This window comes from Heloderma suspectum, chromosome Z (assembly GCF_057233095.1).
Source record: "Heloderma suspectum isolate Gila_16-S chromosome Z, 16-S_ref, whole genome shotgun sequence".
Lineage (NCBI taxonomy): Eukaryota > Metazoa > Chordata > Lepidosauria > Squamata > Helodermatidae > Heloderma > Heloderma suspectum.
The window spans coordinates 660,763-687,114 of NC_139476.1; the positions used below are offsets into that span (position 1 = coordinate 660,763).

Genomic DNA, 26,352 nt, shown 5'->3' on the forward strand with positions numbered 1-26,352 from the left:
CGCAACCTGCTGTTCTTTCTGGCCACCCAATTGGCCCGGCCTGGCCTGGCCTCCCTGCGTCTCCACCCCCCTGTCTTATAAGAAGCCCGGCATGTGCTCCTGCCTGGCCAGGCGCTCTTGGAGCAGCTGGAGGAAGCTGGGGAAGGGAGGGGGGCTGGGATCGTACTAGGAGGGGGCACTGCTCTCCACCTGAGTGCAGAAAGCTTGCGGGAGGGCAGCATGGGCAGGATGGAATACGCAGCCCCGAGGAGACCCAAGAGGGATAGTCTGGAGTATTTCATTGAGGATCCGGGCACAGGGACCCTTTACAAGAGAGGCCAGCTTTTGGGAAAGGTAAATCTCCACCAATAGAGAAATGGATCAGGTATTCGTTTGTTTGTTTTACAGGCACCGTTGCATAGTTTTCCTTGTGTTCTCTGCTGCTTACTGTAACGACGATGCGTTTGCCTCTTCAGATGACGTTGGCTGGAATGTCCAGCGATGCCTTTGATTTCATGCGCTTGGTTTCGAGATGCCCGCTTGCAGGAGGACGCAGGCACTTCCAGCGCTTTTAGGGTTGGGGGAGGCTGGCTGGCGTCACAAGTTTCTTTTCTGGCACGCAGGGCCCTTGCTCAAGTCACTGCATGGTTGTTAAGCAACTCAAAGGGCGCTCCTGACTCCGCAGCACTGTGACGAGGCGGTGGCGAGGGTGATGCCATCTGCTGGGGGAAACTGAGTCACAAGCTGGCGAAGCCACTCAAGGTCACTCAGCAAGAGCTGTGGTGGATAAGACTCCAGAGCCCCCTTTCCTCCTAGGACTGAAGGCAGATCCCAGGCGCCCCGGCCTGACCTCCTAGCCCCACCCTCGCCCCCTTCCTCACCTCATTGGACCCCACGTCTCTCCTCCAGAGCTGGAATCAAATCTGGTGAGGGTAGACCATCTCAATACACGGTCACAAGGGAGAGCTCAGAATCCTCTTCATTAACACTGCCACACATTATGTTACGGATTTTTTCCTCTCTCCACTTCAGCATTTTAGGAATGATCTTTCCTGTAAGATTTGTCCATTTTGTAATACATGCAAACATTATGATTGCACAGTGCCACGAACATACAGGGTTTAGCAGACGAACATTAAGAAAGTTCCCTGTCCTTGAGGAGCTTACAGTTGAAAATAGACTATTTGGAAAACTGCAGAGGGAGAGAGAGCAGAAGCTTGAGGGAGGGACGCACAACAATTAGAGGCAGCCGGGTCGGCCCGTTAGGGGGAAAAGATCCAAAATCCACAGGAAGGCAAATACCTTCATTAGAACAGACTGAAAACATCGTAAGAAAGTCAGCAGTCTTCCACATTCTACAGAATTCATCAGGCAGGATGAAGAGTTCTGGAGAACCCAAAAGCTTGCTGATTCTTTGCAGCATTTTACCAGTCGGATGAATGCAGTTATATGTACTTAAATGGGGAGGGAGGGGAGAGAACGGACATTTATTTATTTATTTATTTATTTATTTATTTATTTAATTTCATTTCTATACCGCCCAATAGCCGAAGCTCTCTGCTAGTTATTCCAAATTAACAATTGGTGACTACAAAGAGGTAATTTTTTGCATTTGTGGAGCCCTGATTCCGACACCCTCACTCTCTACTTCAACAAACTATACTCCCCCCCCCGGCCCCCTCCAGAACTGTGGAATTGGACCCTTTTTTTTGCCCCCTGCTTGAACTAGGAGAAGCTGTTCCAAACCCAGATCGGAAACTCCCTGCTTTGCTTGGGTTTTGCTTATCCGCTCTGCTTTCCTTTCTCTGGGATGTGGGCAAACATGTCCGGGCTAGTTAAAGGTGGAGAAGGCAGCTCAGCCCAACTGGGAAGTTGCAGGGGTGAAATTGTTTGTGTGGGGGGAGCCACCTGCAATTTCTGAAGAGAGGCCAGTTTGTGTCCGGGTGTCCTGCTCTCTTTTACACCCAAGGCAAAGGAGGGTTGACCCTGCACACGAGAAATCAGACTTGGGCGTCTGAGGGGCCTGTCCTTGCGACAGACATGAGCAGTCTCTAGATGCCAGATGCTGGAGAGAAGCAGGAGGGAAGCTCTTGTGGCTGTCTTATTGGGGCATCAGGCCAGCCCCCGCTGGAAACCATATACTGGGGAAGAGCAGGGTTCTCCTTTCAGAGGGATGGTGTAGCAGTAGCTGTGACAGCTGAATGGAACCACCCTCCCCAGGGAAGCTGGAAACAGGCAGCCAGAGGAGGTGAACCTTGGGCCTGATCCAGAAACGTTTTTCTTAGATTCTTCCTTCACTTTTTCTTGGGGGAAAGGGAGCTCCCTGCCTTTAACAGCAGCCCGGCAAGCAGCAGTCCAAGCTGCTTGCCGGCAAGCTGGGTGGGGAAAATCTGCCCCTCTCTTGACATACCTGCTCCTCACATGAAGCTATTCAAGGTGCAGGAGCCCGGCCAGGAAATGTGCCTCCTCCATGTCCCGTGTGCTGTTGTGGCATCATGCTGCCGCTGCACCTTGCAGTATCACCCATCCAGCACGGCCCGTCTCTCTTCCTCTCTGGCCTTCGCCGCTGCCATAATTTTCTCCAGTTCTGGAAGCCTTCCTATGGGACTAGTTCTTATTACCGCCAAACTGGCCTCTTGCCTGGAAGGCTCAGCCTCGAATATTTCATTGCCCAGATGGGTGGGGAGCCCATCACCCTCCTCAGATCTCTTTGCTAATTGGATGTGTTCCACCATGAAGAACGTAAATAGAGAGGGTCCCCCTCCCGCATTCCTCTCCCATAACACTAGAATTCAGAGCCACCAATACAGTGGATTGGTAAGAGACCCAGGATGCAGCCCTGTGTGCCTTTATTTGGGAGTAAGTCCCATGGAACTGAATGGGGCTTGCTTCTGAGTAAACATGTATAGCATTGCCTTGTCAGGCAGACAAAACAATGCAGAGATGGGGTGCTGGCCGCAAAAGAGGAGGGGGGTGGGCTATTGGGGGGAGGGAACAGATTGGCCATGCTGGCTGGGATAATGGAAATTGTAGTCCAACAGCAGGAGGGCACAAGGTTGGGTGAAGGCTGCCTGAGGAATTCTGTGCAGAGGGTGACTGTGGCAGTATCCCTCACGGGTGCATGTCCCAGCATCGACCAATTTGCCACGAATTCGTCACTTGGACCGAGGTGGGCCCATCTGTGTTCCCAGTCAGGAGCAACAGCAAAACCCCCTTTTCTTTGCCCAGAACCTCTATTTAGAAATACGCTGCCTTTGACCGTGGGGGGCCTGTTTAGGTCTCCTGGGTCACAGACGCTGGTAAACGCCTCCTCCTCCAAGAATTTGCTGGGTGCTCTCTAATAATCTCAGAAGTGCCTGGCCAGATCAGTCCCTAAAGGTTCAACCCGCCCAGCATTGGTGCCAACCGAGGCCAGGCAGATGCCAAAATGGGAGCCCCCCAAGCTAGGCAGAAAGACAAGAGCCCCTGCTTGCTGATTGTCTATGCACAGAGATAGATTGCCCCTGAAAAGCAAATAGCTGTTGGTGGATTTTGAGCACAGAAATCCCACCCACCCCGCCCCGCAAGGGCCATGTCCCATCCTGGCTGTGCTTTTAGGCAGCTCTTTTGGGGCCTGGTGGTGGGCCAGCACAAAGACACTGCATTTTGATCCACTTTTAATTGGGTACTGGAGGTGCCTCTCATTGCCCTGCCTCCGTGTGCCTTCAGGATGGGGCAGCCCATTGGCTTGAATATATGCCTGTAGCAATGCTGGGAGGGAAGTGATCTTCCCCTGGCAGTGCCAAAAGAACCCCCAGGCAGACGGGCCCAGGGGAGAAGCCCCCTGCTCTTGAAGATCATCCTGGTTGGGTTGCATGGATGGAGGGGGCTCCCCACTTTTCTCCCCACAGATGGTTAAGTAATAGACAGATGCTGTTGGGGAGAGGTGCCTACTTTTAAAGAGGGTGGTGGCAATTTTGTTTTTAACAAAATCTAATAGGCGAAGGAGAAACACAGGAGGTTTGAATGTTTTCACCAGAAACTTTTGTTAAAGCTGGAAAGTGGCATATGAGAGGATGAACGTATGCAGTGTGTGAGTGTGTATATGGATGAATACATATCAGACCAATTTGGGGTGGGAGAACCATTTTAGGTTGGTAGAAGAAATTTTAGAGTGTCACAGAAGGCTTCACGCCTTTGTGCTTGGCAAAGGTGTCCTGTGGGACTCTAAAACTGGCACATTCTTCCAGCTACCTAAGATGGTATATACGTGCACAGCAGACATACACACGTGCTCCCTCCCTCCCTCCCTCCCTCCCTCCCTCCCTCTCTCTCTCTCTCTCTCTCTCTCACACACACACACACACACACACACACACGGGGTCGGTCACAAGCTGAATATGAGCCAGCAGTATGAATTGGCTGCAAAAAAGGCAAATTAATCTTAGCTTGCAATAGAAGTATAGTTTGTAAATCATGGGAAGTGATAATTCCACTCTACTATGTGCTGGTCAGACCTCACCTTGAATACTGTGTCCAGTTCTGAAGGAGGATTCAGATCAGTTGGAGCGAGTTCAGAGAAGGGCAGCAAAGAGCATCGGGACTAGAAACTCAGTCCAGCAAAGAAAGGTGGAAGGAGTTGGGTTTGTTTGGCTTTGAGAAGAAAAGACAGAAGGGGAGATATGGTAGCACTTTTCCAGTCAATCAGAAGAGGGCCACAACCTGTTCTCTGTCATCCAAGACTTAGGGCATGAAATAATGGGCTTAACCTACAGGAAGGCAGATTTAGGAAACATGCTCTAACGGTCCAAGCAGTCAGACAATGGGAGGTGGTGAGCTCCCTGTCCCCGGAGGAATCCAAGCAGGGACTAGACAGCTGCCTGTCAAGGAGGCTTAAAACTGGATTCCGGCACTGAGCAGGGGTGGACTTGAGGACCTCAAGGGGACCTCCCACCTCCTCTAGGATTCTGTGACTTGCCCTGTTGATCCAGCAGAGAAAGATGGGGTCCTTCTGCTTCCTCCTGCCCCTTTGGGGGTGCAGGCTCCTCACGCCTCGCCAGAGGCCTGCAGATGCCCTCTCCCCATGCCTCAGTTCTTGACTCACTGCCCCCACTCCTCGCTTTTGCTGCAGGGTGCGTTTGGAAGATGCTACAAGTTTACAGACACGTCCACCAACCAGATCTACGCGGTGAAGGTCGTCTCCCAGTCCCGGGTCTCGAGGCTGGACAGCAGAGGGAAAGTGAGCTGAGGGCTGGGGGGAGGGTCTCGGTGGGGCAAACAGTGCCGAGGCTCTGCTGGGTGGAGACCAGCTCCATCCTTGGCTGGGCACCCCCGCCTCGCTCAAGGGAAGCCCCTGTATCTGCGGGAGAACGGTTGTGCGACTTGTGTTCTCCATGTGCGTGTGACGCCGCGTCCCACTGTCTGCTGTTTCAAGCTGGGTGTGGCAGGAGGTGGGAGGCATCTGTTCCCCCCACTCACACTGAAGTCAGTGGGTGCAAATACGAGGACCAGTCCCAGGCCATGCGCAAAGTTCCACCATTGTGGTGGGCATGGCTCAGAATTGGTTAGTCAGTTGGCCACAGTGCAGCCTGCCTCACACTGAATCCTGGCCCTTTGGTGGCTTCCCGGCTTTTGTGCTGTGTCCCCCCCCCAATTCTAAACGGCTGAAACGCCTCTCCGCAGGTTGAGCTGCTGGCAGAAATATCTGTAAGCTAAGATGTGTTGGGGGGTTATATTTTGGCCACGTCTCTTGCCTTTGGCTCCACTCACCTCTGGAATGCGGCCCCCCAAGAGCATCTTCAAACCGGAACTTGACCCTCAGGTGAAAGATCTTCCGCACCCCTGGAGCAAAGTGTTGCACCCTAAAAGACCTTGTTGTTCCGGGTGATTTAGTGCAGCGCGAGGCACCTTAACACAAGCACGTCTCTGCCCCAAGGAGCTTCCAGTCCTGAAGTGGAGGGCGGGGGGGGGGGGTTATGGCTCACTTTTGTCCCTCCTTCCAGTGGGGTTTTGCCCTTGGAGGCCTTTCCTTTTTCCCCCCAGTGCTGCCAGTTCCAGCTGACCCCGGCACCTGGGCCGCCCCGTGACTTCTCCCGCGCTCTCGCTTTCTGTGCTGGTATTTCTGCAAAGCTCTCATTTTTTGTTTGGTTTTAATTGTTCCTTCACAGGTTGAGCGTGAGATCGAACTGCACAGCCGGCTGAAGCACCGGCACGTCGTGGCCTTTCACCGGCATTTTGCTGACCGGGAGAACATTTACATGGTGCTGGAATATTGTAGCAGGAAGGTGAGAGCGCGGAGGAAGCAGCCAAAGCGTGCAGGCTCACCTGAGGGGGCCTCCTGCTACCCCAGACGTATTTAGTGGACGACTGAGGCAGCCGAAAGGGCGCCCCACGCTCCAGCCTGCACACATGGCTAGGACAGCGCCCGCCAATAACAGGAGTGGGTGATTTCTGCAGGGAGGGTGGAGCAAAGTTTTCACCTCACAACAACCCTGCAAGGTAGGGCTGGCCAAAAACGTGTGATTTGCTCAAGGCTGCCCAGTGGCTTGGAAGACCAAGAAAGATTCGAACTCGAGTCTCCCAGGATGAAAGCCCACAGGTGCACGCCCTCCCTTTGAGGCCGGGAGGGGGAATGTACGGCCCACCGGCTGCTTTACATTTATATCCTGCCTTTTTTGCTCTTGCAAGGAGCTCAAGGCAGCTTACACGGTCCTTCTCCATTTTATCCTTGCAACAACCCTGTGGGGCAGGTTAGGCTGAAAGTTAGGTGAGCGGCCCAAGTCACCCTGTGAGCTTCATGGCCGAGTGGGGACTCAAACCCGGGTCTCCCCAGTCCAACACTCAAGCCGCTACACCACACTGGCTCTCTGTGGTGTTGGACTGGATCTCCCATCATCCCTCACTGTTGCCTAGGCTGGCTGAGGCTGATGGGAGTTGGAGCTGAACAACATCTGGAACAACCTGCCCCCATCCTGGCTTTAAAACATGCATACTCAGCAAGACCCAAATGAAAAAGCTTACCGGGCACTGATGCATATGGGTTTGGTTTCCAAAGGTGAGGCAAATGCACTTTGAGTATGCTCAGAGGTCCTGTTCCCCTTTACCGTTATTGCAGCAACTTGATTGAAACTAAGCTGTGAGGCAGCTTTGTTTTTTATTGTTTAAGGGGCTGTCCATCCTTACGGTGCGTCAAAGGGGACCAAGAAGGCAACCCAATCTGCAAACGCCCACACCGCGTTTTCACCAGGGGTTGCCAAATGGCCAGAATGGGGGGCGGGTGGCCTGATCTGTTGCTGGGCTTCTAGCCGAGGCTGGATCTGTGGGAATCAGCCGTTGAGGCTTTTTCACGGCGTGGAGGGAAACGCGATCGTCTGTGTGCTTGTCTGCGTGCCAAGTTGCTCCTCAAGGCACAGGAGCAGGGGCTGCTAAAAAGTTGGCAACCCTGACCTCCATTACTCTGCCCCCCTTCCCCAGGCAAGATTTGGGACTGCTGTTCTGGCCGAAGGCACTTCCTCAAGAGGGGCTGTTGTTTTTAGGGGCTTCCATCAAGTTGCACAAAAGGTAGACAATTCAACAGGTAAAGCTTCTCCCACCAGATGGGGCAACATAGACAGAAATTCAGACACTGAGGGCTCCTCCCCCACCCCACCACAAGCTGGGGGAAGATTTATCCTTTCGTTTTCTGCGTGTTGGAAGGGGCAGAAAATTTCCTTGCATCCAGAAAATGGCTAAAAATCAATATCGCCTTTCTCCTTTCTGCTGCCAACCTGCTCAACACATTTTTAGTCCCTGGCCCACATCCTGAAGGCACGGAAGACACTGACGGAACCGGAGGTCCGTTTCTACCTGAAGCAAGTCATCGCTGGCTTGCAGTACATCCACTGTGAAGGGATCATTCACCGGGACCTCAAGCTGAGTAGGTAGCAAAAGGCTGAGTGGAAATTTGAAGGCGGGGGCCCTGTTCCCTGGCAATGGGACACTTGAAGCCCCATCCTATGCATGCTTCCTTGGAGAGACCTCACACCGGGCTTCAGTGGGGTTTACTCCCAGGTAAATGTGTTTAGGATCGCAACCTGAAGTCGGGGACCAGGACATCTGGGTTCTTGGGGGCAGGAGTGCCATGAACAGCTAGCACAACTTTTCCCCCAAAGGACCTTAAAAGAGCCGGGCTGGACCAGACCCAGATGACACTACCTAGTCCACTATCCTGTTCCCAGCAGGGGTTGGCCAGGTGCCTCATTGTTGAGACCACAACCATCCCCTCTGGTTTTCTGCCTGTTTTGGCTGCACAGAGGTAGAGTCTGCCTGTAAGCAGAGGTTCTGTTCATGGTCTTTGTGAATAGTTGCTAATTGCACAATGACCTTATTTTTAAAAACATTTCATCGTTTAAGGACAGCCGGACATATGCCTGGTTCCAGGGGCTCATTTTATTATTTTTACTTTGAAAACAGATGCTCCTTTTTCAACGGCAAAACAAGCCAGTGTGTTGAGCGGCTTCGTTCTGTTCCAGCAGCCATGACGGGGCTGTGCTTTCCGTGAAGTGGACATGCGAAACTGCACATGCTTCGAGTAGTTCTTTTTAATCAGGGATGGCCAGCAGCTGTTCTGTTTGCATATGAAGAATGTTTAAGTTGTGGAGTGTGGCATGGCCTGGGGGTGGCGGGGAGAGAAACGTTAGTTGTGAGTTTCACAACAGAAGGAGTAAATGTGCCATCTAATGGAGGCACAAGGCCATCCATTCCAGTCTAAAATGGTCTGGGGCCCCAGCTGAGGCTTCCCCTCTGTGCATTTTCAAAACCACCCCTACCCAGGTGCTGTCACAACAGCTTGCGGCAGGGAGTTCCGTCGCTTCATTCTGCGCTGCATGAAGAATATCTCTCAGGGGTTGTCCTCCCACAGCTTTGGCCTCCTTTGAGCTCCCTAGTTACTTCTTTGTTAATTAAACATGCCGGCTCTGCTCTTCAGGGATCTCGTTTGCATGTCTGCATTCATTTGCACCTTGTTTCCTCATGGGGGGTGCTGATTTACTCTCTGATGCCCTAATTGCCCAGCAGCCTGGTGATCCGTCTGAGACCGGAGAGGGCTGTGTGGTGGGGTGGGCGCTTTGCAGAGTGGGGTTAAAAATACACAGCCAGCCGTCTCGGGGCAGAGTAAATGCCTGCGGCGTGAGCTCATGGCTCGATTGCAGGCGGGCTGCTGGGGCTCTCCAAGCGGAGGGCCTGGCCGGGGAAATGCAGCTCAGATTTGGCCGCTGGTGTGTGTGCGCATGGGACGTATGCACACACACACACACACACACACGCAGCCTTGAGCTGCCACCATGGGGGTCGATGGGGTGGAGATTGAGCCTGAGCAAAAGAGCAGCACGTTCTGCTGCTGGCAAGGAGGACAGGCAGCAAAGCTCTCTCTGGTGTGCACAAAGACCCACGGACTCGCACAGAGACACACAGGCCTCCCTTCCTCAATGCACATGTTGGTTAAGGACAGAGACGTTTCATACAGCTGTCGCCAACCTGGCTCCCTCCAGAGGGCTTGCACTGCAACCCCCAACACCCCCAGCCAGGCTAGAGGTTGTAGTCCAGCACTGAGCGTCTCCAAACTCTCTGCCTTGCCAGGTAACTTCTTTGTGACGAAGAGCATGCAGGTGAAAATAGGGGACTTGGGGCTGGCGACTCGGGAGGAGCAGGCCAGCCGGCGGCGAGGGTGAGTGTTATGGGCAGGAGCTGGTGAGTGCCGCGGAGGGTCTTGTCTTTTCTGAGTAGAGGGAACCCAGCATTTGAACCTTGGGGGTGCCGTGGAAGCCGCTGGGGAACATTTAAGTCCTCTTATGACATGGTCTTGGGTGCGTTTCTCTAGAAGTAAAGCCCACTGTTTTCCGGGAGCTCCCTCCCTCGTGAGTCTGTGAAGGGCTGTGGTCTCCATCTCTGGCGCTTTAAACGGATGAAAGCTCCATTTCCGGGGGTGGGGGCAACCTCTTAATGATCCACATCGGGTGGGCAATTCATGGCCCTCTAGACGTTTTGGCCTACAGCTCCTCGCCAGCGCAGCCAGTGGTGAGGGCTGATGGGTGTTGCAGCCCAAACCTTTTATTCCAGTAGGACAAGCAGGCCAAAGACGTCACACCCGAAATGCCCTTTGACCTTCATAGAGAGCTGCTCAAGAGCAGGAAAATCCTGAGCAGACCTGATTCTGCTTCGCGGGACTTGAGAACTGGCACATGGGCTTCTCGTGGGCAGGGCCCCCAATTCCTGTCCATAAGTCTCCACAGAGCAGGGTCTTTCCCATTCCCCCATGTCCTCTGCCTTTGGTGTTTTGAGGGCTTCCATCTCCCACCACCACAGCCAGCACTGCACCCGTCTGAAGAAGCTCGCTCTGGCTTATGCCACAAAAAAATGCACCCTGGTTTTCGTAGCACCTTTTCTGTGTGGAGTGACCTGTTGCAGTTGTTCCTCGTGTCTCTCTGTCTCTCTCTCTCTCTCTCCCTCTGTGGCCCTTTCCCTCCCTCCACAGAGTGGTCTGCGGGACCCCCAATTACTTGGCTCCCGAAGTCATCGCTAAGAAGGGGCATTCGTTCAAGTCAGACATCTGGGCACTGGGCTGTATAATGTGAGTAACTCGAGGCTGGCCCAGGACGTGTTGCTGCCTGAAGCAAAGAACAAGCTGCCGTCCCCGTGCCAAACGTGGCTGGGCCAGGCCAACAAATCTGGCTTCCACTCTGACCGCGGACGAGCGAGGTCGCTTAGCGGGGGCTGCAGCTCTCTCTCCCGGCACCTGCCTGCCGTCTCCAAGCAGTTGCCACCTAAGGCGACTGCCTCACTCTGCCTCATGGCGGGGCCGGCCCTGGGGGAACTCTGGGGCCCATCAGGCTGGCAGGCTGATCCGCACAGCCTGTGTTTCCAAAGGACTCCGGTGACGCTTCGCTTTTGGCCAGCCAGGCCAGAATGTGGCCGTTGCAGGGATCCCTGACATTAATCTCCTGTCGTCTGCTTTTCCCCCAGGTACACAGTCTTAACTGGCTGCTCCCCTTTCGAGATCACGCACAAGCAGGAGATGTACCGGTGCATCCGAGAGGGCCGATACCCCGTCCCCAGGCACCTCTCGGCCAGCGCTCAGGACCTGATCGGAAAGCTCCTGGCTCCCGACCCGGTGGCCCGACCCAGCCTGGAAGAAGCCCTCAACCACGCCTTTTTCACGCAGGTATGAGGCAGGGGGTTGGAGGCAGGCTTGTGCCAGCTGTTTCTAGTTCCCAGACACAGAGAGGGCGCAAGGATTATTGCTATGGTTGTTATTGAGAGTTGTTGATGTTGTTATTAATTCTAATAGACTTATATAGTGCTTACTGTATTTAAAAATATCTCTAAACAGTATACAAAGAAGGATTAAATACAAGTATATAAAACATTTATAAAGACAATGAAAATCAAGTAATCGCAACACCAAAATTAACAAACATGTTAACGCGGGAGAGCAGCATGTGCGTCCACTGCAAACTAGAAATCAGAGGAAGACTTCTCACCATGAGAGGCCCTCAAGTCTGGCCATCTCCCTGGACACAGAACCTGGCCAGATCCAAGGAGGAAATGGAGGCATTTAGAGGAATGTGACTTCTGGGATTTTCTGATGCTCACTGGAGTCAGAAAGAGGATCTGTCCCCCCCAACAGGAGGGGAGGACCTTCAAATTAATCTGGTGCCTCCTGAGTCAGCCATGGCTCAGGACTCATGGGTGCCATATGATTTTGGATCAGAGGTCTGCTTTGGCCATTGCTGCAGATCTGAGCTCAGCAAGGAATTCCACTCCAGCCCCCACCAGGCTGACATGGTTGGTGTAACCCGTTGACTGGCTGTGGGTTCATCTGGAGAAAGGATAGCCTTTCATTGTCTCCTTGCACACTCGCAGTCTGGTTGCAAAGGTGGATCCCGGGGGTGGGGGCATGGGGGGGCTACTCCAGGGAGGAGAAATCTGTTGGACTGCAAGTCCCATCATTCCTCACCCTTAGCTCTGCTGACAAGGGCTGCTGGGAGCTGCCATCCAGCCACATCACCCTCTTTCTCCTTCTGCATCTCTCACCAGGGCTTCACTCCGGCCAGGCTCTCGTCACGGGCGTGCCATTCTGCCCCCATGTTCACGCTCCCTAACCCACTCAGGAAATTCTTCCAGAAAGCGGCCAAGCTCCTTTTCCGGGGCTCCCCGTGCCAGAACCCCAGGACTGGTGAGTGGCATGAGAGAGAATGCTGTTATTGGAAGGAGGAGACCAGAGAGGGAGAGGAATCCGGAAGCCCTGTTCCAGAACAGGACGCTTTCTGATCTGCGCTCCCTCCTCCTGTCAGCCAGCTCGACGGGCAGCCAAGGTTTGTGCTGAGGGACCCGCACTCTCCACGCACTTGGAGGCAACCTTTCTCATTGCTATTCCTGAAGCCTAGAGTAGGGGAGCGTCCAGCAGCCGTGGGGGTGCAGGCCCAAGTGGGGTAGGTGTGCCTTGGAGACTATAAATCTGAAATGAATCCAGATTTAAACACAAAGCTCCAGCCTGCTTTTCAAATTTTGCTGTTGTGTTGTTTTGCTGTTGTTTGTAAGCTGCAGGTCAGTCAGCCTTTTAAATGCATCAATGACGTCTCTAGTCCGCTGTGTACCCAGCACCTGCCAGGCTTGCAGAACTTAGGCTGACTGCACCAACCACTGTACTCTTCTTTTCCTGCTCTGCCCCCAGTGAGCCCTGAGCCCCGGGAAGCAGAGGAAGTGCGTCTGCAAGAGGTGCCACGATGCCCCCCTGTTGAGCCCCCCAGCTTAGTAAGAAATGGCTCTTTTAGTATTGGGGGCGGGAGTGTCTCTCTTTGCAGTTACAGCATTGCTGAGAAGCAACTGGGCTCCTGATTGGGACTCCAAATTGGGTGTTGTCTTTTACTTGGAGAGATCCCTTTCCCAGCTTATCCCAGTTTTAAGGGGAGTGGGGGTTCTCAGAGGCATGATGGGGGGTGGCTTCCCTCCCTGTCTCTGGCACTTCTGTGGGATTTAATTATCACTGGGGTTGCTTCTTTGTTGCTTCCCCCCTGCCCCCAATGAAGGAAGCAGAAAAGGGGAGCGGAGGAGACGTCCTTGAGGATCCAAGCAGTTTCCCTGTTCACTTGCTCATGAGGGGGTCTCTGAACAGCCCATCTGAAGCACAGGGTGAGTGGAGCCACAGAGGTAGAGAGCTGGGTTGGTGTGTGCTTGTGGTGGTTGGGGGAGAGAAGCTGTGGGCCACCTTTTCTTAGAAAGATGGAGAGGAAGCCATGAAGAGAGCCCCCCCCCCCCGCCTTTTGGCGGCCCAGGCTGCTGTGAGGATTCGAAGCAGAGGAACAGTGCCAATGAGAAAGATGGCAACCCTCACCTAGCGCCAGCCAGCAATTTGGCTTGAGGCACTGTGACGCCAGACAACCCCTCCCCAGCCCACAGAGGAAATATGGGGAGGGGATTTTACCCCATTGGGAAATTAAAGAAGGTCATTCCAAGTGAGGTCTGCAAGGCATGTCCTGAAACTGCTAAAAAGGGAAGCTAAACCGTGGTAAACTAGACGGGTAAACTTTCAGGGCAATTTGGGTTGCCCTATGTGATGTTTTCCGAGGAGCAGAGTGGAAGGGTCAGAAGGCGAGGAGACCGAGAGGCAATACATCCGGTGCTCAGATTCACAGGGGGCAATGAGGGCTTCCCTGCTTTTTATTTATTCCTTTGTTACCCTCTCCATCAGGTGGCAGTTCAGCTGCCTTTTAGATGGCCCTGGGGATGGTCAGCGGGGGGGGCCCAAGGGGTGGCATTCACTAAACACTCCCCTGTGTCGCCCCCTCCCCAATAATTTGGACACTGGAGAGGGGGAAGAGGCCTGCCTGATGATTGAGCAGCTACTCCAAGGAGAGTGTCAGTAGCAGCTTTGCAAAAAGAGACGAAGGCGCAACCCTGTGCACATTTAGACAGAATGCTAGCAGCTGTAGAACTTTTTTTCCATCTAAACTTGCATAGCGTTGCACCCTAAAAAAAACCCATTGAGGGAAGCAGAAAAGGACTTGATTGACCCAACACATTTCAGGCCTTTGGGGCAAAGTGGCACCGTCATTCCCAAGATAACCAAACCAGTGTCCCTTTCCATGTTGGAGTAACCACAGCAGACTTCTAAATACCTGCTGTGGTTTTCGACAAAGTGCCCCATGATCTCCTGATGAGCAAACTAGCTCAAAGTGGGCTAGATGAAACAACGATCCGGTGGATCCACAGTTGGCTACAGAATCGGACTCAAAGAGTGCTTATCAACGGGACCTTCTCAAACTGGGGAGAGGTGACGAGTGGGGCACCGCAGGGCTCAGTCCTGGGCCCAGTGCTCTTCAACACTGTTATGAATGACTTGGAGGAGGAGGTGCAGGGAATGCTGATCAAATTTGCTGATGACACAAAATGGGGCGGGATAGCGAATACTTTGGAAGACAGAAACAAAATTCAGAGTGATCTGGATAGACTGGAGCGCTGGGCAGAAAACAACAGAATGACATTTCATAGGGAGAAATGCCAAGTTCTGTATCTAGGAAGAAGAAACCAAGTGCACAGTTACAAGATGGGGGATACGTGGCTCAACCACACTACAAGCGAGAAGGATCTTGGAATTGTTGTCGATCACAAGCTGAATATGAGCCAACAATGTGATGTGTCTGCAAAAAAGGCAAATGCTCTTTTGGGCTGCATTAATAGAAGTGTAGCTTCCAAATCCCGGGAAGTGCTAGTTCCCATCTACTCAGCACTGGTTAGGCCTCATCTGGAGTACTGTGTCCAATTCTGGGCACCACACTTGAAGAAGGATGCAGACAAGCTGGGGAGGGTTCAGAGGAGGGCAACAAAGATGATCAGGGGACTGGAAACAAAGCCCTGTGAGGAGAGACTGTAAGAACTGGGAATGTTTAGCCTTGAGAAGATAAGACTGAGGGGAGACAGGATAGCGCTCTTCAAGTCCTTGAAAGGTTGTCCCAGAGAGGAAGGCTAGTATCTCTTCTTGATCATCCCAGAGTGCAGGACACGGAATAATGGGCTGAAGTTACAGGAAGACAGATCCCGGCTGAACATCAGGAAAACCTTCCTGTTAGAGCAAAACGACAATGGAACCCATGACCTAGGGAGGTGGCGGGCTCTCCCACACTGGAGGCATTCAAGACGAGGCTAGACAGCCATCTGTCAGGGATGCTCTGACTTGGATTCCTGCATTGAGCAGGGGGTTGGACTCGATGGCCTTGTAGCCCCCTTCCAACCCTACTATTCTATGATTCTATGACCTCTAAAAACAGAGAAATGGCTGCAAAATATGATGCTCCAGCCTCTAAACATGAAGGGGGTCAGGCAGAGAGAAGGAGAGGGCTGTTTAGCAGCTATGAGTCATGACAGATGTGGGAGCTGCCATTTTTGGATGCAGTCTACCTTTAGATACATTCCTGAGGAAGCCACCAGAGGAGAGGTCTATTTCCTCCCTGCTCTTCCCATCAGGGCATCTGGCTGTCCCGTCGGAAACAGAGTGCTGGAACCGGCATCTGTGCCAGCAGGGCTCTTCTGGTGTTCTTGGGAAACGGTAGGCTGGAATGTTCAGGGGATGGTTGAGGCCTCGGGGTCAGAGCTGCAGACGGAGGGTCTGCCATTCTCCCCCCTACCCCGCCACCCCTTTTTACTCTGACTCTTATTCATTCATTCATTCATTCATTTCACTTCTATACCACCCAATAGCCGAAGTCTCTGGGTGGTTCACAAAAATTAAAACCAAACAGCACACAATAAAACAATTTAAAATATATAGAACATTAAAACCACAATATAACAATACAACCACAATAAAACCTAGCAGCAGTGCAGGAGTTTAAAATACAGATTTAAAACAGCAAAGCTAGAAGTCTAGAAAGCTAAAATGCTAAAATGCCTGGGAAAATAAAAAGGTCTTCACCTGGCGCCGAAAGGAATACAATGTAGGTGCCAGCGAACCTCACTAGGGAGCTCATTCCAGAGCCGGGGTGCCACAGCAGAAAAAGCCCTCCTCCTGGTAGACACCTGCCTCACTTCCTTTGGCAGGGGCTCACGGAGGAGGGCTGCTGAGGATGATCTTAAGGTCCAGGCAGGCACATATGGGGGGAAGCGATCCTTCGGGTAACCTGGCCCCAAGCTGTTTAGGGCTTTGAATGTTAACACCAGCACTTTGAATCGGGCCCAGAAATGGACTGGCAGCCAGTGCAGCTGGAAAAGTACTGGCGTAACATGAGCTCGCTGGCCAGTCCCTGTTAACAATCTCGCTGCCCTATTTTGGACCAGCTGAAGTTTCCGGACCATTTTCAAAGGCAGCCCCACATATAACGCATTGCAGTAATCCAGACGAGAAGTTCTCAGAGCGCGGATAGCTGTAGCTAGGCTCTCTCTGTCCAGAGAAGGGCGCAGTTGGTATACCAGCCTAAGCTGATAAAAAATGCTCCGTGCCACTGAGTTCACCTGTGCCTCAAGTGACAGTTCTGAGTCCAAGAGCACCCCCAAACTATGAACGTGACCCTTTAGGGGGAGTGCAGCCCCCTCCAGAACAGGTTGAGTATTTATTTATTTATTTCATTTCTATACCGCCCAATAGCCGAAGCTCTCTGGGCGGTTCACAAAAATTAAAACCAAACAACACACAATAAAACAATTTAAAATATATAGAACATTAAAACCACAATATAACAATACAACCACAATAAAACCTAGCAGCAGTGCAAGAGTTTAAAATACAGATTTAAAACAGCAAAGATAAAAATTTAGAAAGCTAAAATGCCTGGGAAAATAAAAAGGTCTTCACCTGGCGCCGAAAGGAATACAATGTAGGCGCCAGGCGAACCTCACTAGGGAGCTCATTCCAGAGCCGGGGTGCCACAGCAGAAAAAGCCCTCCTCCTAGTAGCCACCCACCTCACTTCCTTTGGCAGGGGCTCACGGAGAAGGGCCGCTGACGATGATCTTAAGGTCCGGGCAGGCACATATGGGGGGAGGCGATCCTTCAGGTAACCTGGCCCCAAGCCATTAAGGGCTTTGAATGTAAACACCAGCACTTTGAATCGGGCCCAGAAATGGACTGGCAGCCAGTGCAGTTGGAAAAGTACTGGCGTAATATGAGCTCGCAGGCCAGTCCCCGTTAACAATCTTGCTGCCCTATTTTGGACCAGCTGAAGTTTCCGGACCGTTTTCAAAGGCAGCCCCACGTATAACGCATTGCAGTAATCCAGACGAGAAGTTCTCAGAGCGTCGATAACTGCAGCTAGGCTCTCTCTGTCCAGATAAGGGCGTAGTTGGTATACCAGCCTAAGCTGATAAAAAGTGCTCCGTGCCACTGAGTTCACCTGTGCCTCAAGTGACAGTTCTGGATCCAGGAGCACCCCCAAACTACGAACCTGATCCTTTAGGGGGAGTGCAGCCCCCTCCAGAACAGGTTGAATATCACCTAGCCGGGCAGACGAACCACCCACTAACAGTACCTCCGTCTTGTCTGGATTGAGTTTCAGTTTATTAGCCCTCATCCAGTCCATTACTGTGCCCAGGCACTGGTTCAGAACAGCCACTGCCTCACCTGGTTTTGATGAGAAAGAGAGGCAGAGCTGGGTGTCATCCGCATATTGATGGCACCTCAGCCCACCCCTCCGGATAACCTCCCCCAGAGGTTTCATGTAGATGTTAAACAGCATGGGGGATAGAATAGAGCCCTGTGGAACCCTATGGCACAATTGCCATGGCACAGAGCAATAATCCCCCAGCACCACCTTCTGGAATTGGCCATCCAAGTAGGAGCGGAACCACTGTAGTGCAGTGCCTCCAACTCCCAACCCAGACAACCTATCCAGAGGGATACCATGGTCGATGGTATCGAAAGCCGCTGAGAGGTCCAGGAGAATCAACAGGGTCGCACGCCCCCTGTCCCTCTCCCGGCAGAGGTCATCCCACAGGGCGACCAAAGCAGTTTCCGTTCCAAACCCAGGCCTGAAGCCCGATTGAAATGGATCTAGATAATCCGTTTCATTCAAGAGTGCCTGGAGCTGTCCTACAACCACCCGCTCAAGCACCTTGCCCAGGAAGGGGATGTTGGCCACTGGCCTATAATTGTTAACATCCTCTGGGTCCAGGTTAGGCTTTTTCAGGAGTGGTCTAATTACTGCCTCTTTTAAAGCGGCAGGCACCACTCCCTCTCTCAAGGAGGAATTTACAACCTCCTGGACCCAGCCGGACATCCCCTCCTTGTTTGGTTTAATAAGCCATGAAGGGCAAGGGTCAAGCACACAAGTGGCTGATCGGACTTGGCCAAGCACCTTGTCCACATCCTCAGGCCTCAGTAACTGAAACTCATCCAATAGAACTGGACCAGACGGTGCTCTGAACACCTCTACCAATGGAACTGCATTAATGGTGGTGTCCAATTCATGACGAATCTGAGCGACTTTATCCTCAAAGTGCCGCGCAAACTCGTCACAGCGTGCTACCAAGGGTTCCACCGTCTCTCTCCCTGGCCCAGAATGTAACCACACTGAGAAGATGCAATGCTGGTGGAAAAGGACTGTCTCTTTGCCACCCTCACCGCCACAGAGTAGGCTCGATAGTGGGCTCTTACCTGTGTTCGGTCAGACTCAGCACGAGTTTTCCTCCACCTGCGTTCTAGCCGTCTCCCCTCTTGCTTCGTTGCCCTCAGCTCAGGTGTATACCAAGGAGCTGGCCGGGCTCTGCTCAGAGGGAGAGGGCGCTTGGGCGCGATCGTGTCAACCGCCCGAGTCATCTCTGCATTCCACAGAGCGACCTGGGCTTCGACAGGCGCACCAGCCATACCAGCAGGAAAATCCCCCAGAGCCCTCTGGAATCCATCGGAATCCATTAATCTCCGGGGGCCGACCATTTTAATAGGTCCCCCACCCTTGCAGAGGGGAAAGGCCGCCAGGAGTCTAAACCTCAGCAGGAAGTGATCTGACCATGACAAAGGGACAGATGTTAATTCCTCCACTTTCAGATCACCATCCTCCTGCCCAGTCGAGAAAACCAGATCAAGCGTGTGTCCTTTTGTATGCGTTGGGCCGATGACATGTTGGGACAGCCCCATGGTTGTCATGGCGGCCATGAAGTCCTGAGCCGCCCCGGATACAGCGGCCTCGGCATGGAAGTTGAGATCCCCCAGGACCATCATCCTGGGGGTCCTCAACACCAAGTCCGAGACCACCTCCGTCAGCTCAGGCAGGGAGTCTGATGGGCAGCGGGGTGGGCGGTACACCAACAGAATCCCCAATCTGTCCCGGGTACCCAACACACGGTACAAACACTCAAGATCTGCACTCGAATAAGCAGGAAGCCTGGAGAGGGAGATTGAATTCCTTTAGACCACGGCAACCCCCCCTCCCCAACCCTCAAGTCGGTGTTGGTGCTGCACCCAGTACCCAGGAGGGCACAGCTGGGAGAGAGTGACCCCTCCCAGTTCCCCCACCCAGGTCTCAGTAATACATGCCAGGTCATCCCCCTCATCCACAATCAAATCATGGATGAGGGAGGTCTTATTTTGGGCCGACCTGGCATTCAGCAGCAGCACCACCAGACCCGAGGGCAGACTGGTAAGGGCTGCCAGGAACCATCAGGCTGGGGGAAGAACCAGAAGAGGGGACAGCTGTAAGGAGTATCACCTAGCCGAGCAGACGAACCACCCACTAACAGCACCTCCGTCTCGTCTGGATTGAGTTTCAGGTTATTGGCCCTCATCCAGTCCATTACCGTGCCCAGGCCCTGATTCAGAACAGCCACTGCCTCACCTGGGTTTAGTGAGAAAGAGAGGCAGAGCTGGGTGTCATCCGCATATTGATGGCACCTCAGCCCACCCCTCTGGATAACCTCCCCCAGCGGTTTCATGTAGATGTTGAACAGCATGGGGGACAAAATACAGCCCTGTGGAACCCCACGGCACAATGCCATGGCGCAGGTGAACCTCTCTCGTTCTGTCCGGCAGATGCAGCGTGGCGCCCAGGCAATGTGATTGAGATGGTGGACCAAGTGCTGCGGACCTGCCTGAAGACCATCCCACTGGGTGAGGTTCGGTTTCTGAATACAGGGCGGATTGAAACAAGAGCGTAGGGAGGTGCCTTACATGGACCTTGTCCATTTACCTCAATATTGTCTCTGCTGACTGGCCGTGGCAGTCTGGGCTCAGAGAGGAGCTTTTCCTGTGAACCTGTGTTCTGCCACTGAGCTCTACGCCTTTTAAAGATAAATGAAGACGTTTTATACCAAGTTTGACTGTTGGTCTAACACAGGACCGTTTACTCCAGAGGTGGGCAGAAAGTCGATCTCCAGATGTTTGGGACTTCAGCTCCCATGCTGGCAGGGGCTTCTGGGAGTTGAAGTCCAAAGCATCTGAAGATCTGCCTTCTGCCCACCCCTGGTCTTCACTGACTGGGAGATGCTTCCTGGGGTCCACAATAGAGATGGGTCTTTCCTGGCCCTACCTGGTTATGCTGTCCCCATTTTACAAAATCAACAAGAGTGGGGGCTTCAGGGTGCTGCATCCCCAACCCCGGGACCCGGGATGAGACTTCCCTCTGCCTCTCTCTCAATCCCTGCAGCAGAGCAGAACCCTGAGGCCCAGCAACGGGCCAGCCCCGCCCGGATGGTCACAAAGTGGGTGGACTACTCCAACAAGTACGGCTTTGGCTACCTGCTCTCGGACGGGTCGACGGGGGTGCTCCTTGCTGATGGGACGCACATCGCCCTCTGCCCTCGGCGCCAGTGAGTGCCCACCACGCGCCCCTCCCCAGCGTGCCCCCACACCAGAGGAAAAAGACCGAGACTTGAACGCTCGAGCCAGGTGCAAATGCCAGCGGCTGAAAGCGAGCCACTGGGTTGGAGAGAGGGCGAGAAGGGCCCCCCAGAGGCCAGAGACCCCACCCCCGGACGGCCTCTTCTGCCCTAGATGAAAAGCCGCATGATGCTGGTGGCCTGTGTGGAAGGGGTCTGGATTTGCAGATGAGGCAAGGTTAGAATGGCTGCAGATGTTTCACCTGGAGGAGATTCGGGGGAGACAGGGTAGTGGCCCTGCAGCATTTCAAGGGCCGGCACACAGATGACGGGGCAGATTTTGTTCTCTGCTCCAGCAGGCAGAAACGGGGGCAGGGGGACTGGTGACTCTTGAGAGAGCCCTGTCTGCATGGCTGCATCTTAGCGAGTCAAGAGCGGCAGCAAAGGTCCCTGCCCTCAGCAGCCTCCAGTCTAAAACGCAACTCAGGGAGGTAACGGAGAAGAGAAAGAGGGGGGCAGGACAAAGTCTTCCACCATGTCTTGAGGGACAGGCACTCTGCACGTGCTTAGAAGTCCTGTCTGCATTATTCTTCCTTCTCCTATTCTTGGGCTGAGCCCCTTCTGGCTCAGGAAGGAGCTCTTGGCCACTGGCACCCCCCTTGGCTCGCAGATGACGAACTAGCCAGCCCCGGCCTGGTGATGTTTGCAGCACTGTTTCTTGCCCCCTCTTTCCAGGCTGGTCTGCTACTGCTCAGAGGCCCAGGAGGCCGCCTCCTTCCCACAGAGAGAGGTGCCCACCGCCTTGGCCATGAAAATGGGCGTCCTCCACTTTTTCACGCACTACATGCAGCAGCGGCTGCTGGAGGTGAGGGGCCGGCTACCTGGGGGGCTCGCCTGAGGAAAGAGGTCTTCAATCGCCACTGCGAAGCACAAGCAGCAGCGGGTGGGTTTGCCTGTCCCCAAGGCATCTGGGCAGCCAGGGCCCCACGGAGCTACCAGGGGTGGAAGCAGCGGCAGGAGACGCTTCTCTTGCTTTGGGGCCCTGCCGCTGCCTCCCCAGTTCTTCTGTAGCTGGGGAGTGGGCTCTGACTCTTTCTTCTTCCCCAGGGGGGGCACCAGTGGACAAGTCCCAGCAGCTCAGCGGAAGACCTCTCCCTCCTGCATTTTGCAAAATCCGACGAGGCTCTCTTGATGCTTTTCAGCGACGGGACCCTGCAGGTAAACGGAGGCGCATTTCCGGCCCCGATTTTCACGCAGTCTGGTTGTTCCCAGGTTTGCTCCCACACTCGCCTTGTGGGCAGTGGGGGAAAATGAACATCCAGTACAAGGAAGGCTTCTGGGCCACCCCAAAGCTCCTTCGCTCTTCCGCGGCCTTTGGGTTGGTGCCAATTCAAGAGTCTTGAGCCAAAGTGTAGAAGGGCCCTTGTGGACTCGTCAGGATCAGGTTCTCCTGAGCGCAATGCTGTTGTGCCAGAGATGTAAACAATGAGGCTGATCCCACCCCACCCCACCCCACCTTTGGATATATAAAAACCAGCAAGCACCTGGCTCTGTCTTAAGTGCAATGCACCCACCCCTTGTACGGCAGAGAACAGAAATAAAGAGAGACATGGCGGGTTTTTTATATTGGCCAAGCTGGGGAGGAGATTAATTTTAGGTGTTGAACTAGGTTAAAAAACAAGCTGACAGAAGCCATATCAGGTAGCATTACCTAGCGGCTGGAGGGATTGTAACCCTGGAAAGTTACTTCCCTGGGGCACGGCAACTGATGATGCCCCTTTCGCTGGCTGTCCTTCCTAGCAGGTGCGTCGGGAGAAGGGCCTTCAAGGAGGCGCTCCAGAACTGGGCAGGAACTATCTGCCCAGGTAGCCACTTCGTACAAGGGAGGCACACAGGCACAGAAAGGAAAACAGAGATAAAGTGAAGCAGGGAGGGAGGGAGGCCACTGCAGCCACTGAGCAAACTTGAGGCTCAACGGCTGCCCCTCCCTCGAACCCAAGCCCGTGATATCGGGTCCCCAGGCTGGAGCGTGGCAAGGGGGAGTGTGTGTGACCAGACCCTCACCCCCCAGCCCTGCGGCCGAGCGGGAGAGACAGGGCCTTGTGCTCCTTCCAAAGGATCCCCAGGGATTCCCAAGGATCGACCGAGGGGGTGTTTCTTGGGTAAATTAGCAGGCTTGGAACAAGTCTGAGGGAAGCCCAAAGCCCAAGCGCCTGGTGGCAAAAAGTGGTGTGTGTATGTGTGTGATCCTATGCCCAGGGGCATCATTAGGTGTAGGCTGCTTGGGCTCCTGCCCCGGATCTATTTCCCAAAGCCCCAAGCTCCCATTTGTGCCGATGGAAGGTGTTTTTCCTCAGCTTCATTGCCATTCAGGGGGTGCTTTTCAAGGAGGAATGCAGCTGGGGATGGGAAGGGTTGACTCTCCCTTCCCCATATGTTACAACACTCCCCCGCCCCATCCCACCCCAAATCTCTCTCTCTCTCTCTCCACTGCAGTTAAGCTTAGAGAAAAACCATTTTTCCCATGAGCTTGGGATGATCTGGGACAGAATACCTATAAACTGCATTTATTTTATTTGAGAAGATTGGGATGAGAAATTCTTTGGCTGGCTTTGGCTCCTGCAAAATGTAAATCAATCCTAATATGACTTCTAAATGTGCATAGAGAGATATAAATTACCATGTTCAGATTTTATGCAGATTTGCGACCTGTGGCGCTGGGGCCCCAAACTTTTAAAGCACCCAGCAGCGCCCCTGCTTATGCCTCCTTCCCACCCCGCTTATTTCCTTCTTTCTGGCTTCTTCCCCGCTCCCAACCTGGCACAACTTCCAGGTCAATTTCTACCACGACCGCACAAAGATCGTGCTGAGCCACTCCGCCGGAGGATACGTCTTGACCTTCGTGGACCGCCAGCGCCTGAGCACCACCTTCTCGCTGGACGCCCTGGCGCTGTGGGGCTGGACACTGCCCCTGCGGGAGCGGGTGGTGTATGCTCTGCGCATGCTCCATTGCCTGTAGCAGCCCCCAACCCTCCCCCCCATGACTGCTGGAGCCAGATGTAAGAAAGCTGTGCAGGAAATCTCCTCCTCTTGGGACTGTTTGCAAGCTTGTGGGCCAGATCCTGCTCTGCTCCTTGGGGGTGGAGAGAGCTGGCACTGGGGCTGGGATGTTTGGAACCGCCGCTCCCCTGGTGTGACACTGTGACTGGGAATTGGGCAGCTGTACGTGTGGCAGAGAGTGCGTGTGTAGGTCTGTGGTGAGGGCGATGGCGGGATCGCCCCCAACATCTGGGCAAGACCCTCACAGCTGGAAAGGCATAGCAAGGGAGGCAGGGAGAGGAGTTTAAGGAGGCCTGAGGCTGTGGTGAGGGGCAGAGAAAGCAGCAGTGGGATTCCAGTGGAGGAGTGGGCAGAAGGAAGGGATCTGGGGGCACGAAGGAGCTGAAATTTGGGCAGGCATCTCTTGCCACTTCCCTCTGGGAGAATATTGCAGGTGTGTTTTAGCCCTCATGAGAGGGAGCAGCCCAGGCGGCTTTGGTTCCGGGTCTTCCCGGCGAAGCTGCCCGACAGTGCACTTGTCTGTCTGGCCACAGGGCTTTGCTCTGACTAGCTGCAGGACCCAAAAGGCACCCCTGGAGCTCCTTGGCGTGGAGATGCCGCCAGGGATCGAGCCGGGCACTCTGAGCTCGTCAAGCGGGGTCCCCGCCTCTGCCACAGGCCCGGCCGCCCTTGCATGAGGAGCAGAGGTCTTCGAAGCCCCCGCTGGACAGCAGAGTCCAGACTTGCAGGCCGAGGAGCAACAGGAGTGAGATCCCAGAGGACAGGAAACCTTTGGTCAACACGACTTGAATGAAGAGAGGGGCAGGGAAAGAAGGGCTGCCCATGTGCGGGGAGGGGGAGTTCTTAGGCCTCCGAACTTCCGTTCCAGGGGATTTTTTAGCGGGTCTTTTTTCCTAGCAGGAGGAAGAGGGGGGCTCTAAGCAGAGGGAAGGAAGGGGTATGTGGCTGGAGGCGTGAGATCGTGGAATCAGAGGAAAGGGATGCCGAGACTGTCATAAAGAGGAAAGCCGGGAGAAATGGGGTGGGGAAGCAGATGATGTTAATCTGGCACTGAAAGGGTTAAATAATCTTGCTAACAAAAGACTGAAGAGGGGACTTCAAACTGAAGATGGCTGATTTGATCTGGAATGGCTGTATGGTCTGAATGAGGGTTTTAGGGAAACCTATGAGAAGTCACCCTAAAAGACCCCAGACTCCTTTTTGAGAAGGCTCCATATTTACGTAGCAGACCCCTGGCCCATGGGCAAGAGGACTTTACATGGAAGAGTCTCTCGGTGGCCACAGCAGGCATGGCTGGTCCCAGCACAGATGCTGTCCTGGTTGTACTGCACAAACCCTGTTTTAATTAAAGCCTGTTTTAATTAAAGCCATGGAGAGACTTTGGCGTTGGAGGAGTTGCTTTTTTCAGAGCTGGTTGGAGCAGCACACGAGGGAAGCTGCACCCTGGCCAAAAAACACCCAAAGACCATTTCCCATGACAACAGTTATCTTCTGTGCCGTATTTATCTCGCTCGAATGTTTCTCTCCCCTCCGGTCGCTCACACGAGGGCACCCACTTGGGTAGGGAGGAGGCGCCACGTTTAGCCGCTCCGGAGTGGAGCGGCTCCTCCGCAGGGCTGTCGCTGGACGGTCTGGAATGAGGGGGTCAGAGAGAAACGGGGCATTGGGGACAAAACAGCCAGACCTCGAACACAGCTCACTAGATACAGTTTGTCATTTCCTTGTATGCCCCAATTTAAAATGCTTTAGCACTGCATATCTTACACGCCCACGTGTGCTTTCCAGCTATCCCGGTGGGTTTGCATTCATGGGTCAGAAGACTGGAAGCAGGAAGCAATGTAGTTCTTGGTGAAAACTGCTGGCAGGATTTTGCTCATCTTTCCACAAGATACAGCACAATCGTATGCCTGTTCTGACAGAAGGAAGTCCTGCAACTCCCGGCATTCCCCAGCCAGCCATTTCACGCCATTCGGGAGTGGCCGCAGCTCAGTAGCAGAATCCCAGCTTTGCCTGCAGAACGTCCCAGTTTTGAACCTCAGCAGCATCTCCAGGTAGGGCCAGTCCATGTTGACAAGACGGGCCTGGATGGGCCCGGGGCCCGACTCAGTGTAAGGCAGCTTCCCGCTTAAAGCAGCCCTTGGTTCACAACCACGAGGACTGGAATCTTGCCTTGTGCTTAGTATTAGGACCACAGTTCAGTTGCAGAAGATATGCTTTACATGCAGAACCCCAGAGAGCTGCCACCAGTCCCCACAGACAGTTCTGAGTTTGGTGGGCCTGCAGTCTGGCTTAGGCCTGGTCCACACGTAATGCAAACCCAGGCTATGGGTTGTGTATGGGTTGTCGTTGAATGTGGGTTGTCGTTACATGCAAACCCTGCACTGTGGTTTAACTGTGAGTTGTTAACCACAAACAACCAGGATGGGAAACCTGGTTTGTTGTTGGGTCGCGAACTCTGATTTATTCATGGTTCTGATAAAGCTGTTAACAACGATGCCTCTCAGAGATGTTTAGTCTCTTGCAGTTCTTTGAGAAAGCTAAATATTTTTCCCAACTAGGC

General features: G+C 53.6%; 1 protein-coding gene across 1 annotated transcript; it reads left to right on the forward strand.

Moving 5' to 3' along the window:
* The first annotated feature begins 219 nt into the window (after positions 1-219).
* Positions 220-25,295, forward strand: LOC146333440 (inactive serine/threonine-protein kinase PLK5-like). The gene is made up of 15 exons (XM_084826318.1): positions 220-333; positions 5,090-5,197; positions 6,126-6,242; positions 7,744-7,873; positions 9,574-9,661; positions 10,469-10,564; positions 10,957-11,155; positions 12,031-12,169; positions 12,668-12,747; positions 13,023-13,196; positions 19,776-20,025; positions 20,561-20,723; positions 21,468-21,597; positions 21,840-21,950; positions 23,566-25,295. Exons 1-15 carry the CDS (start codon positions 220-222, stop codon positions 23,749-23,751), a joined length of 2,085 nt encoding a protein of 694 aa, XP_084682444.1. The 3' UTR covers positions 23,752-25,295.
* Positions 25,296-26,352: the final 1,057 nt, after the last annotated feature.

Coding starts and splice junctions, on each gene's coding strand:
- LOC146333440 (XM_084826318.1), top strand. CDS start 220: ATGGGCAGGATGGAATACGCAGCCCCGAGGAGACCCAAGAGGGATAGT. Junction 7,874..9,573: donor TCACCGGGACCTCAAGCTGA/GTAGGTAGCAAA, acceptor CTGCCTTGCCAG/GTAACTTCTTTGTGACGAAG. Junction 13,197..19,775: donor TTGGGGGAGAGAAGCTGTGG/GCCACCTTTTCT, acceptor TGAGAAAGAGAG/GCAGAGCTGGGTGTCATCCG.